Source organism: Alosa pseudoharengus, unplaced genomic scaffold (assembly GCF_046254945.1).
Source record: "Alosa pseudoharengus isolate Yale_2024_CS ecotype anadromous, Long Island Sound unplaced genomic scaffold, YU_APseudo_1.1 YU_APseudo_1.1_scf_19, whole genome shotgun sequence".
In the NCBI taxonomy this organism is placed as follows: domain Eukaryota; kingdom Metazoa; phylum Chordata; class Actinopteri; order Clupeiformes; family Clupeidae; genus Alosa; species Alosa pseudoharengus.
The window spans coordinates 20,912,870-20,926,062 of record NW_027468657.1 but is presented as its reverse complement, the minus strand read 5'-3'; the positions used below and the strand labels follow the sequence as shown (position 1 = coordinate 20,926,062).

Here is a 13,193-nt window from a genome sequence, read left to right as displayed (position 1 = left end):
AGAGGTTTTTTTTAAAATAGCACATTAAAGCATTAAACCGCTGTCACGGTTTCACTCTCTAACCCCCCAATGCCCCCCGCCCCCCTCTAGGTTCCACTGCTGGGCAGAGGGATCTCGCTCCATGGGAAGAGGGTGATGGAGGACTTGCGGCCATTCCACGACCGAATGGAGGAGTGCTTCAAACAGCTCAAGAAGAAAGTGGAGATGGAGTACGGCGTCCGAGAGCTGGTGAGCAGCGGATGAGTGAAAGCCGCCCAGCGAGACCACCAGTTGTGATGTTTGTTTTGTTAGACAGGATTGTTTGTTTGTTTCGTTTGTTTTTTCACTCTGTTTGTTCTGTCGCTCTCAGCCGGACATGGACGAGAGGAAATCCACTCGTCCTCGTTCTGTTATGCGCTCCTACCGCCAGTCCATCATCTCCATCTCCTCGCTGGCCGGGTCCGAGTGCGGGACGCCCACCAAAACCCAGCCCGACAGGTAACCCCAGCAAAAGCCCAATCACTCAACACTGAGCTCCACAAGCAGTGGCCTCTCACACTCTTGATAGCCTTTACCCACACTTGACAAACTACACAATATGTGGGTTACTTTTGAAATGAAACACATAACTCACCTACTCCCTCTCCCTTTCTCTTCCCACTCTCTCTCTCTCTCCCTCTCTCTCTCCCTCTTTCTTCCTCTCTACCTCCTTTCCCTCTCCCTTTCTCTTTCCCTGTCCCTCTCTCCCTCTCCCTTTCTCTTTCTCTTTCCCTCTCCCTCTCCCTCTCTCTTCCTTTCCCTCTCTCTCTACCCCCCTCTCCCTCTCTCTCTCTCCCTCTCTCTCTCCCTCTCTCTCTCTCTCTCCAGTTCTTTCCCTCCGGACTCCCCCACCCCCACCCTGCAGCGCTCCAGCGGCAGCATCAGCGTGATTGACGAGGGCGGCAACGAGGTGGAGGTGCGCCTGCGCAAGTCCAAGCGCAAGAAGAAGAGGAGCAGCATGATCTTCATCAGCGAGGAGAAGGAGAAGGCCTCCGACTCCAAGCGGGTACGAGGGTGGGGGCAGAGGAGGGTGGAGGAGGGTGGTGTGGAGAGTTTGGAGAGATGGAGGAGGCGGGAGACTTGCGGTGTGCCTGAGGGGCAGGGATCTGTTCATGGATTTAAACTGCACTGGTGGTGTTTTTAGATGATCATTTTCTAACAGGAAACAATATGAGGGTGGAATCTGGATCATGTGATCCCCAGTTCCTTCAACTGAAAAGCAAGCTAACCAAAGCATTCCATAATATACCACTGTGTTTTTGTCAATTCAGAGAAACACTTAACTTCCTGTGATCCTGTTGTACGCCCCCGTTAACCTCTAATACTTTATAAGGTCTCGATGGTGACATGCTGAGAGTTGGCTCCACCTGTTCTCTTCAGAGTGTCAGGCTGATGTGTTGCTCTTTGCTGCCCCCTAGCTGTCTAAGAAGCAAGAGTTCCGCAGTGACACCAACCTGTCGGAGCCAAACCAAGGAGTAGGTCTTGCCAGCACCAACTCCAGATCGATGCCCACCATCACAGGTGAGATATGCCAGCCAGAGAATTAACTAACTAATTAGCTAACTAATTAACTAACTGACATGTAAACACAGAGGTACACACAGGTTATAGGCAAATGGGCCTGTATGTGAGATTGATGCATATTTATTATCCACTAAATAAGTATCAGTCATATAGGATATGTCATGTTCCACTATGTCATAGCAACACACAAACATACACATATATGTTTCGTTTGATTTGTCATATAAACCTGAATATAAAGGGAACCAATGCAAATTTGTCAAAAATGCAAAGTCAATGTAAATATAATAGAATAGAACTATGTAAATACTTCCACAAAGCCATACACACTCACACACGCTGACTTAGTGATGTGAGCTGCCTCTCTCTTTCTCCTCCTCATCTTCCTCCTCCTCCTCATCAGGCCTGTCTCTGTCTGTGGCCAATGGGGGAGAGGAAGTGGAGTCGGCACGTTCCAAGCGGGACAGCAAGAGCATGTCCGTGTGCGGCACTCTGCCCTCGGACAGAACCACGGACCGGCGCTCCAAAGGAGTCATCAACCTCCTGTTCAAGAGCAAGGTGAGATCAGTTCATAGTGCTGATCAATATGTCATCAGTCCAGTGTTAGAGCAACCAAGCACAGCTACACCACTACTTATTTTCTTTATGTTTACTTCCCCACAGAGACATTAGTGACACTTTTTAATACAATAATTTTATTGCAAGTCACAGTTATTGCCTTTCAATTTTGCTTTTTGGAATCTGTGGTCATATAAGGCCTCTTTTTAGCCCCTGTTGAGCTGCAGAACATCATAGTTATCACATGCAAAACCTGGATACGGTGAGTTGGACATGTTTTCTGTGTGTGTTCCAGAGCTCCAGGTCAGAGGAAGGGAGGTCCACAGGGGACTTGACCACCGACAAAGATTCCAATCATTTCTAAACTCCCGTTTACAAGAAGACACCTCTTTATCGTAATCATGCTCTGAGTCATTCCTCTGCTGTCTCTATGTGCCTTTGCCAAACTTCTGCCCGTCCATTTTAAATAAAAACACATTTTATAGATTTCTATTCATCAGCAGACAAATTATTATCCTATTGTCACTATGGACTCCAGCTTGGAATATAATCTGTGCTGTAAACATAATAAAGACATTTTTAGTGCCCTTGATTGTTAGTGTACATTTCTGTAGTCTTCCCAAACCAAGAACAAGTGTCAACTCAAAATGTGAACAAGCCCTCTAACAATATCAGGCAGGTTTGGGCTAATATTTCCAAAGTAAAGTCAGAGGCTTAGGGAAGAGTGTTACAATAACAATAACATAGGTTGACATGTGGCACTGCATTATGATTTGTGTCCTTAATGTTCTTTACAAAACTTGCTCATGTGAAGATATTATTTTATTCAATGTCCAAGGCCTTCTGTTCAGTTGAAATATATAGGAGTTTGACTGCATGTCCATGTGCCCGAAGTTGAGAATATTTCAGACGATTGAGATGAACTGATAAAAGTGCTATGGCCCGAGAAGATTACAAAATCAGAGTTCCATCCAGTCCGTCATTTTGGACTAAGATGTCAAATGATGGCACTTATTTACCCATTGGCCAGTCAGAAGATGTGTAGCTTCCATCAGGAGCTCAAATATCCATTCGTAGTCAGTGAAAGATTTGACTGAACAGCACCACTAGTAACACACAACCACCAGACATGGAAATGATATTACCTGATGGGAATCAGACAGAAGAAATGTTAATGTGTTGCACTCAGACAGAAACATTTTTACTACCTACATCTACCACTGTAACTTTGCTCTAAAAGTGTAAGTGATGCCAGGTTTCAAATACTATCATGTGATCATGCCTGTGTAGAAGAGCTTCACCTATCCACACACACTGTCCTGACACACCTGCCAGACATTTATGAAAGTAGTACAGATTAAGACAGTGTCAGGCACACACACTAACATGCTCACCTTTGCTGATAATAACCACCTCCACGGTACTGTGGACTGAAGCATAAGGCTTGCTTTCAGCAAACAATGTATAACTTCCTCCGTCCATTTTGCCCAGTTTGGACATGGGGTCAAATTGACGGGATACGGGATTCGATTTATGGTTTCCTTTGTACCAGGTGACCTCTGGCGGAGGATTGCCATCGACTACGCAGCCACTAAGAGCCTCGTTCTCCCTCACCTCCAGTTTTGGAGGGCAGGTGATCACTGGACCATCTGAGTTCAAATCAAACGAAATAGTTAAAAGAAGAAAGACAAGGAAAGAAATGTCAATGAATTCCATCTCTTTGGCCCACAATAGTTTAACATTCTCTTAGATGTCATAATGCAGCAGATGTTTGAATGTAGAGCTCTTACACAAAATCTCAATGTCCAAAGTTTGATTGACAGCTCCCACACCGTTCCTGGCAGTCACAGTGTACCGGCCTCCCTGCGCCCGGCTCAGGGGCAGCAGCGGATCCACCGAATGACCTTTGGACCAGGTGACCTCTGGGGGAGGGTTGCCCATAGCTGTGCACTTGGGAAGTATGTCGTTCTCTTTCACCTGGGCCTTCATAGAGCAACTGATCTCAGGGGCAACTGGTGTGTGTGTGTGTGTGCGTGTGTGTGTGTGTGTTAGAGAGAGCGAGGGAGAGAGAATTAAACATGTGTAAGTTCAAGATAAGAGCAATATCACAGCACAAAGATGTAAAGATATGTAACATCAAATGACAACTCATCGCCATCCTAAAAACAGTGATGGTAAGAACACCAAAACATCTCATTATAACAATACCATACATCTTGAGTTACTGAGGGCAAATTATGCACTGGAGAATTAATGTAGCAATAAATAATATTAGAGCCCATAAAAGATTACATGGAACCCATACAGAATAAACAATAGATTGATATGGAGGATTTATATGGGAAAATCTATTTTCTTCCTCTAAATTGTTTAATCTTTTTAATCTTGAAGCAATTACATTTTTCCACATCAATATGAGAACACATCACCTACACAACATCTCAATATCCACAGTTTGGTTGGAATCTCCCAAACTGTTCTTGGCCATCACAGTATACTGGCCTCCATCCTTCCTCCTTAGAGCTGACTCGGGATCCACCTGCTGGTGACCTTTGAACCAGGTGACCTTTGCAGAGGGGTTGCCCTCAGCTGTGCAGTTGGGCAGTCTCTCATGCTCTAGCAGCTGGACCTTTGATGGACAGTTGATCACAGGAGCAACTGCAGAAGAAAGGCAAAGTGGAGCAAGATGAAGAGATAATGGAGAACATACAGGACACTGATCACATCATGCACTGGGCAGTGTTGGGAAAGAGCAGGGAGAGGAGAAGAGAAACAGATACACCCTCACAATAACGAGTTTGGAAAGAGTTGTGTTGAGAAAATAAGTAATAATAATACATCTGAATATGTGAGTGAGTACACTCTGAAAACGAATCTTTTGAAAACAACACAACTTGCTTTGTTTTTAACACATCTTTGTGTCCAGACAGGGAGAACACAGTTTGTGTTGTTTCCTTTTTTATTTGTTAGACAATATGTGATAAAAAATAACACAACTTATGCTCAAAACGACACAACTTGCGTTGTTTTTTTAACACATCTCTGTGTCCAGATAGGGACAACACATTTGTTTTAAGAGTGAATGCTTTTAGACCACATACTCCAGAAGCTAAAACAATAACATCACTGAGAAAGAGGAATAGACTTACAAAGCACAGAAATCCAAAGGAGCGCTGAGCTCTTCACCGGATGAGTCTGAAGTCCTTCGAGCTGGAGCTCGGCCTCACATCTGTACTGGGCTCCATGCTCCTCTCTGCTGGCAGTGAGCTGAAGTGTTTGTGTCACCGTCACATTTTCACTTCTATCTCCATGGACTGTGGTGTTTCTGATGGGGGCATGTGAGAGCTGCTGCTGACCTTTAAACCATGTCACGCTGAGATGGTCATATGGAGCCACATCCTCTATCACACACTGCAGCTGGACAAGCTGCCCCTCAACAAACTCACCAACATCATTTACAACATGAATGGACACTGTGGCAGGAGGCTCTGATGAGAAACAGAGGGAGACAGACATTTCATTTCTCTTGATAAGAGCTGTAAGATTTTGTTGAGGATCATAAATTGCAGCAGAGTTCTAGTGGTCTTAAAAAGAACAGTTGCAATTTAATTGCTCTGAAGTATACATTGGTGTAGATACTGCATGGAAGACCTTGCTTCATTAGATTTAGAAATCATTCAAGTGCTATTATTTTAGTCCCAGCATAACTGCTTCCTCTAGAGGCTAGGAGTAGTACTGTCATCCTCTGTTCCCAAGGCAGTACAGTTTCAGGTTGGAGGTAAATAATGTATTTCAAACTCCAAAACACAAAGCTTGAGGAAGGCTATGTGATTATGACATTGGAGTTTAAATGGAACAAGTGGTTGTATCATCCTTTATTTACTGATCCTTTATAAGTATCCAGAGAAGACATACTTGTAGTTGAAAGTCTACACTAACTGTCTGAAAACATTTGTGTGTCTTTGTATATTTCACTTTTAGAGATGGGGTAATAGTTTATTTATTCCATATGTAGCCTGCTTCACAGTTGTGGCAGAGGTTACAATCAGGAGGAAGAAATGCACATTTACAAAATACGGAACTTTCACTCACTGTATATTGCGATGTTGAGATATTGTAAACACTGTCCCTGTATATCAGACACTGTGTAACACTGTATACCGTCTCTCAGAGCCCATTCAGTCACACTGGCTACTGTCCAGAGGAGGTGTGCAACACCACCTTCACTTGTAGCTCCCACAGGCGTTTCCCATCCTATCATGTTTACTGCATTGTCTGTGGTGGTGCAGTTTGCCTGGGCAGGATCTCCATACCTAACCAGCAGATGAGGGGGGTGGATGAAAGGGCCATTGCAGGTTTGTGAACACACTGTGAAAACACCAAAGTGACTCATCAGAATGTAACTTCAGTCCAAGAACCAAAAAAATCCAATCCAATCCAACATCCAATAGGGAACCTGCACTGCCATGGGAAAGGTTGAGTACAAAGCAGGCCAGGGACCTTTAACCTTTAAAGAACACACTCACTAACGTCATGTGTTCTCATAAAAGGTGTGACCAAGCCAGGAGGATGAGGTAAAGGGAAAAATTCATCCGTCTTTGTCTTTATGGTTGTGCTTGGCAGATCAATGCCCATTGTCTTTCCTTTACCCCAGTACCTAGTCCCCCGGGCCATGTCATTACATTTGGACTGGAGGCAGGAGAGCATTTAGAGTTTTGCCCAAAGAAAGGAAGGGAGGGAGGCCAGCAGGGGAAGGAAACGCCCGCCTAGCCTCACTGGGAATTCCCGGACACTCGTGCTGATTATTGTAAATTCTAATTGTGAGTGAGTGAGAGTGTGTGTGTGTGTGTGTGTGTGTGTGTGCTTCATAGCATATACATAGGATCTCTCTCTATTGTGTGTATGGGTGTGCATGTGTTGGTGTGTGTGTGTGTGTGTGTAGAAAAGTGCATTTGATCAAATTACATGTTGATAACTGTGCTAAAACCTACCTTACCTTCAATCAACCTGTTCTGAGTGTTCCAGTCAGGTATAAGTACTCTTTTAATCCTGTGAGGGAAATTTGGTCTCTGCATTTATCCAAATCCGTGAATTAGTGAAACACACAGTGAGGTGAAGCACACACTAACCCGGAGCAGTGAGCTGCCTGCTACAGCGGCACTCGGGGAGCAGTAGGGGGTTAGGTGCCTTGCTCAAGGGCACTTCAGCCGTGGATGGGGGCATGGGAGAGCAGTGCTCAACCACTTCCCCCGCCCACATTTTCCCTACTGGTCGGGGATCGAACCGGCAACCCTTCGGTTACAAGCCCAGTAGGCCACGGCTGCCCCCCCAAAATGTTCCTTCTCTGTCATTTCTGACAGATGAAACTCCAAAGGTCTCTTATACAGCTGTGGATAGGTGGTATCTATCATCCAGTAGTGAGTCTATAGCTGAATTAACAGTGGTTGCTTAAGTGCTCATTATCAAGCATGGATTTAATTAAATAACAAATGACAAGAAAAAAAATACATTACATAAATAAATCTGGTGAATCACTGTTGTCACATAGCTCATTTACTTGTCACATAGCTCTTTTTCTGAGAACACTTGGTGAGACAATCATAACCACCTTGAACTATGCCACAGTGACTGCATTTTTCTAATAAGCCAAACTTTAACGTAAATATATCCTCCTAACAGTCTAAATGCTCTCTATTTGTTATACGTAAGCTAGCAACTTCCAACTACCTGAAACACTTACCTGATGCCATCAACGAGAGGAGCAGCACCGAGCTGGTGAGGAAACAGCCGTACACACACATCTTGAAACTAGACTGTGCTTGACCAGACACTCCAAACGTCTAACCAGTCCTGTCGCTGTCCCTTTATGAAATCGCCTGACCGCTCCTTCTCTCTGTTAGATTGTGCCATACATGCATTGTGCTCTTTGGGTGGTCCACCAGAGGAAGGAAAAGGCAGTGAACTTCTAGAGATGAAGCCCCATCCCTCTGCGTCTTTCAGAAGCGTTCAGTACTTCGGCACTTCGGACACTTCACGACAGGTTAACAAAAGCTTGCTCGCATCATACCACATCAGTGTTTCAGGCAGTAGAAAAAGCATAGTCCATGCCCCTCGGTTGACCCGTGATGATCCCGTGTAGTTTTGCTAACCTGTGCACACAGGAAGTGCTGTTGATGTTTTACATTCCTCTGGCTGGAGTGGCTGATGTGATTCATGGCTATTAATAGGCCAGGGTAAGGGACTGTTGGAACTGTCATTGTGCAGGGTGTCACAGCTGGATCCAAGTCATTTGTTTGGCTTTTCAGAACAACATTGATTGGAAGGATAACACAGGAATGTCAACTTACTTAACTCAGTAAATAAAAAGAAAAGAAAAAGAAAACCTCCATCAACAATGGTTATGTGACTCATTCATTTATTGTCAAATTGAAGACAAAAAACACACATTTAAAAGCACATTTGTGAAGCAAATGTGTGAAGATTTGTTGTCGGTTTTTAAAATGACAAGATCATAATATTCAAAACATTGCTTGGGGGGGTATTTCTCCAAAACTGATGGTTGATTCCCATTCCTATTTATTTCTTAATAGACATCATTGGCAAAGCTGACACACTCAGGTCAAGAACTAAGCAGTGACACACTCTGATGCGATAACTGGATAGATACTTGATGTGTAATACATTGGGAACATATTAAACAGTAACAATGCAGATATTGTCATATTAATATGTATATAAGGGGAAATTATTTTGAAATGCAAAATATAAATTGTGTAATATCTGTTGTCTTTTCCGTATTTAATTGGTGATTCAAAAGTTCCCCATGGATATTCACTTTTGAGAGAAAAAGCATTAATTTCACATTGGCTATTATGCTGTCACTATAACATTATGCAAAATATTTTACTATTACCATTACATAAACAGTGTAATAACAAAATTCACTGCATCCAGACCACTGTTTTCAAAGATGTTGAGTGCATGACTGCATACCTGACAGCCTATGAGACTACAAGTCGGACTGAATGTCTTTAATGAATGTAATCATTTTGCCACTGTAAATTAATTTCATTCCTGAGTGGCTCTACATCTTCAGATGGATCCGCACTTGTGTACCCATCTCAGTAGGAAATAAAGTCTCCAAGAGTCATACGCTCCCCAAGCAAATGGTTTGTTATAGAGACTTGATGACACCATTCTGGGGTAAACAACAACAAAAAAGAAATATGGCACGTTGGGTTTCTTGGATGCCAAGACATATCAGAAGACACATTGGCAGTTATTAGAGCTGCAAATGGAGGCAAACTGCATGCGGCAGCTGCAGGAGATGAGGACTGGGTAGATCTCATGCATGGGTCAGCGAACAATCATTTCCTTGGTTAGCAAGTTTTCATCAACTGCTCATTCCTCTAGGTAGGCGAAACCACACATTTAATACCCAGAGGTATCGTCAGTCGATTTTGCCGAGGCTTCAGCCCCGAATGTTTGGAGTGTAGCCCCGAATGTATTTTGCAAGAGAGAGAGAGAGAGACAGAGACAGAGAGAGAGAGAGAGAGAGAGAGAGAGAGAGAAAGAGAGAGAGAGTGTCAGGATCTGGCCCGGACTGTTGAGTTTGTGCCACCCTGGTGGCCATTTTGTGTATTGTCCTGTGTTTGTTTTTGCCTGTTCCCCATGCTTTGTGTTATCTGCCTATCACCTGTCTTTGTCTCCGTCCCATCTCCTTATTTGGTCTGTGCTTCCTGTCTTGTTTGTTTTCCCTCCATTTCTGCCTCCTCACCTGTTCCCTGTTATTGTCTCGTTGGTTTCGTCCAGTCCTCTGCCTTTCTGTTAATTGGTATGTGTATTTCTACCCTCCTGTTTCTCTGTTCCTTGTCGGATTGTCTCTCTGTTATCCTGTCTGATTCATGTCTGTAAGTAGTTTGTAAATTTGTTAGTTAATAAAGTGTGTTTTCTGTCGGAAAGAGTCTTGCGCATGGGTCCTATATTCGTAACCCTGACAGTACGATCTAGGGTTGCCAACCGTCCCGAATTGGGCGGGACATCCCTTATTTTGGGTGATTTTGATTTGTCCCGTCAGGGACAGCACCACTCCCGATTTTCAATCACAGCTCATCGGCCTTGTTAACTTGTCAATAGTAGGCTACTGTAAACGCACCTGGAACGAAGTGTCCAGTGGCGCCGCAACCACGCGCATCTCGCACTGTGCGCACGGCACCAAAGGACAGAAAGGGCACCACAATTTAGCCAGAGAAGCTTTACTGCAAACTGCTTTTCACTCTTCTTAGAGAACGATTACAATGTCAAAATGCAGCAACAGCATCTTACATAAGGATGATACTTTTTGGGTCCTCTCAGTCTCTCTATTTTGCAGCAGATCTAACTTGAACGTTATGCTACTCGTTTTAATTGGGAACGAGAGGGAGAGAGGGTGGAAGTTTCCAGCTGGCTTGTGATCATTGGTAATTGATTTCACCCTTTTAAGACTATGTGTGGACTTTCGTGAGCTTAACAAAAAAAACCTTCCTGATAGACACCCTATACCCGGCATCCAGGAGATCATTGATGGCCTTGGGGGTAATGCCTGGTTCAGTGTACTAGATCAGGGTAAGGCGTATCATCAAGGAAACATAAGTGAGAACTCAAAACCATTCACAGCCTTTACAACTCCTTAGGGGCTATATGAATGGAATAGAATCCCATTTGGGTTGACTAACGGGCCTGCAGCTTTTCAGCGTAGTATGGAGGAGAGTTTAGAGGGGCTATGAGACCAAATTTGCATCCCGTACCTCGATGATGTGCTAGTCTATAGCAAAACATTTGAACAACACATTGAGGATGTCAAGTGTGTTCTGAGGCGACAGAAGGAGTATGGCATCAAATTAAGACCTGATAAGTGTGACCTGTTTAAAAATGAAGTTCGTTACATTGGAAAAGATATTTCAGCAGAGGGCTATAGAATGCACAAGAAAGAAGTTGAAGCTGTACAAGCATTGAAAAATAAGCCACCTACTAATGTCAAAGAATTAAGGAAACTTTCTCTCGCCATGCAAAATGTCTCTATGACCTGTTAGATGAGGAGCCTGCCTTAAATCCTGGGAACAAGAACACCAGAAAAATAAAGAGAGCTGGACAAGCACCACCACATCACCAGGTAAACTGGAAACCTGTACACCAACATGCCTTAGAGTATCTCACTAGTGTACTGACTAACCCACCTGTGTGGCCTATCCAAAGTTTGAGGATCCATTTATTCTGCATATTGATGCTTCTGAGGAGGGACTAGGAGCTGTGTTGTATCAAAGGCAAGAAGGTAAACTTCGAGTGATAGGTTACGGTTCACGTACCTTGACACCTGCAGAGAAAAACTACAGACTACATTCAGGAAAGCTGGAGTTTTAGCCCTGAAATGGGCAGTCACAGAACGCTTCAGAGATTACCTGTTTTATGCTCCTGCAGTAACTGTTTACAGTGACAACAACCCACTTACCTATGTGATGACAGCGAAGTTGAATGCAACGGGGCATCGATGGGTGTCAGAGTTAGCAGACTTTAACATCACTTTGAAGTACAGACCTGGAAAAGTGAACGTCGACGCCGACTTCCTGTCCCGCACACACCGGGACATGGAGGACTACATGGGTGAGTGTACAGAGCAGTGTTCACCTGAAGTGATCAGCGCTGTTGCCAATGCCACTGAGAGACAGAATGATGTTGAGTGGATTACAGCTGTTACCGTAAACCAGGGGTCTCAAACTCAAATGAGCTGGGGGCCAATTCTGCCAACGTCATCTGATTGGAGGGCCGGCTATTTCTGAAAATGCAATGTTCTTTTTTTCAAATACCACACAAAACTGCAAACAGAAAGTGCAAGTGTTTTTATCTAGTTTTAGACACCTGTGCTAGCAACCTTAGCTTATAAATAAAATAATGATAAAATAAATATTAATACAAATTATAAAACAAATGAAAAGCATAAAAACAGGTATGTGTGTGTTTCACACCAAATAAAATATTTTCCTCTCATAACTTTTTTAAACCTGGCAAACTATAGGCGTCAGGGTTAAGAAAGCAACACCATTGGATTTTTATATCAAAATTTCAAAAGGCCATTGCTTGAAAGTGGTCAGAGATAAAGTCCTACTGTAAATGTAAAAATCTTTGAGTAAAACAAAAGTTTATGAAGGGGGTAAATTTACCCATCTAATTTGCCACTGGATGGCAAGCACCTCAAATTATGCACCTCTCAGTAAATAGGCTACTGGATGAACATATTTGAGCAGATTTACTTTCCTTTTTTCATATTACCCACATAACAAATTAACAGGAAAAAACATACGATGTATACCAACACCTAAGATGTATATGGTTTCTAAACCACAAGGCCTACAATAAAGTATTCTGGTCAAATCAGTTCCTAATCTGATACCCAGAAGTGACTTTGTAGAGCCCTATTTCTACTAGCCCTGCTGTCTGTACCACGTCCATTACGGACACTATCATCACGATTACCACTGCAACCTCCAAGCTATGTTGGGCAGAGGGTCGAAATAAGCATGGCTTAGTGGACACCGTCGTATACACGCAGACGCACCTCTATTCAATAGATGATCGATCATAATCTCCAAAAGGATATTCTCCTTCAGATTTAAAATAGGTGAGTAAAATAGCCTACCTAAGACTTCATCACACGTAAACGTTTTTTTTTTTAACATTTGGTGTAGGCCTATTTCTGCTTAATTTCTGCTTCAAGTTATGCAACACTATGGCCTGCATCGCTTCCGCGTCATTACAAATGCACGTCTTTGTGTTTCTCGCTAATAATACAAGTATTTCCTGAAAACTTTGCGCAGCGATTTTGGGTTTGAATGAAGCTCTGGATGTCTAGCACATAGTGGAGCAGAGTACAAATGAGATTTGTCACCGTACTTGGAACTATCGTCTATTTTAATCAGTATCGTTGTTTGTCGCAATTAAAAAGTCTCAAGGGCCGGATTACATTATTATTTTGACATACGTCGCGGGCCAGAATTGGGCCGGACGCGGGCCGGATTTGGCCCGCGGGCCGGGTGTTTGAGACCCCTGCCGTAAACCCT

General features: G+C 43.5%; 2 protein-coding genes across 2 annotated transcripts in view; one reads left to right on the top strand and one right to left on the bottom strand.

Annotated features, from left to right (window-relative positions):
• dock2 (dedicator of cytokinesis 2) overlaps positions 1–2,687 on the top strand; it is a 111,724-nt gene extending 109,037 nt beyond the window's left edge. Inside the window, exons 46-51 of the mRNA XM_076291981.1 lie at positions 91–228; positions 350–477; positions 847–1,024; positions 1,437–1,539; positions 1,946–2,100; positions 2,396–2,687. Coding sequence (XP_076148096.1) covers positions 91–228; positions 350–477; positions 847–1,024; positions 1,437–1,539; positions 1,946–2,100; positions 2,396–2,464 — 771 coding nt within the window. The 3' untranslated portion in view covers positions 2,465–2,687. The remainder of the gene's footprint in view (positions 1–90; positions 229–349; positions 478–846; positions 1,025–1,436; positions 1,540–1,945; positions 2,101–2,395) is intronic.
• On the bottom strand, positions 2,681–8,137 carry LOC143132444 (vascular cell adhesion protein 1-like). The gene is made up of 7 exons (XM_076291982.1): positions 7,841–8,137; positions 6,193–6,468; positions 5,250–5,588; positions 4,534–4,758; positions 3,891–4,112; positions 3,495–3,749; positions 2,681–3,245 (listed from the first exon to the last, which is right to left on the bottom strand). Exons 1-7 carry the CDS (start codon positions 7,899–7,901, stop codon positions 3,178–3,180), a joined length of 1,446 nt encoding a protein of 481 aa, XP_076148097.1. The 5' UTR covers positions 7,902–8,137; the 3' UTR covers positions 2,681–3,177.
• Positions 8,138–13,193: the final 5,056 nt, after the last annotated feature.

What these genes read in the sequence shown, in the direction of transcription:
- LOC143132444 (XM_076291982.1), bottom strand. Translation starts at nt 7,901, where the DNA reads ATGTGTGTGTACGGCTGTTTCCTCACCAGCTCGGTGCTGCTCCTCTCG. An exon ending in TCTCAACATCGCAATATACA is followed by an intron (nt 5,589 to 6,192) that starts GTGAGTGAAAGT and finishes GTTTCTCATCAG; the next exon opens with AGCCTCCTGCCACAGTGTCC. An exon ending in TTTGGACATTGAGATTTTGT is followed by an intron (nt 3,750 to 3,890) that starts GTAAGAGCTCTA and finishes ATTTGAACTCAG; the next exon opens with ATGGTCCAGTGATCACCTGC.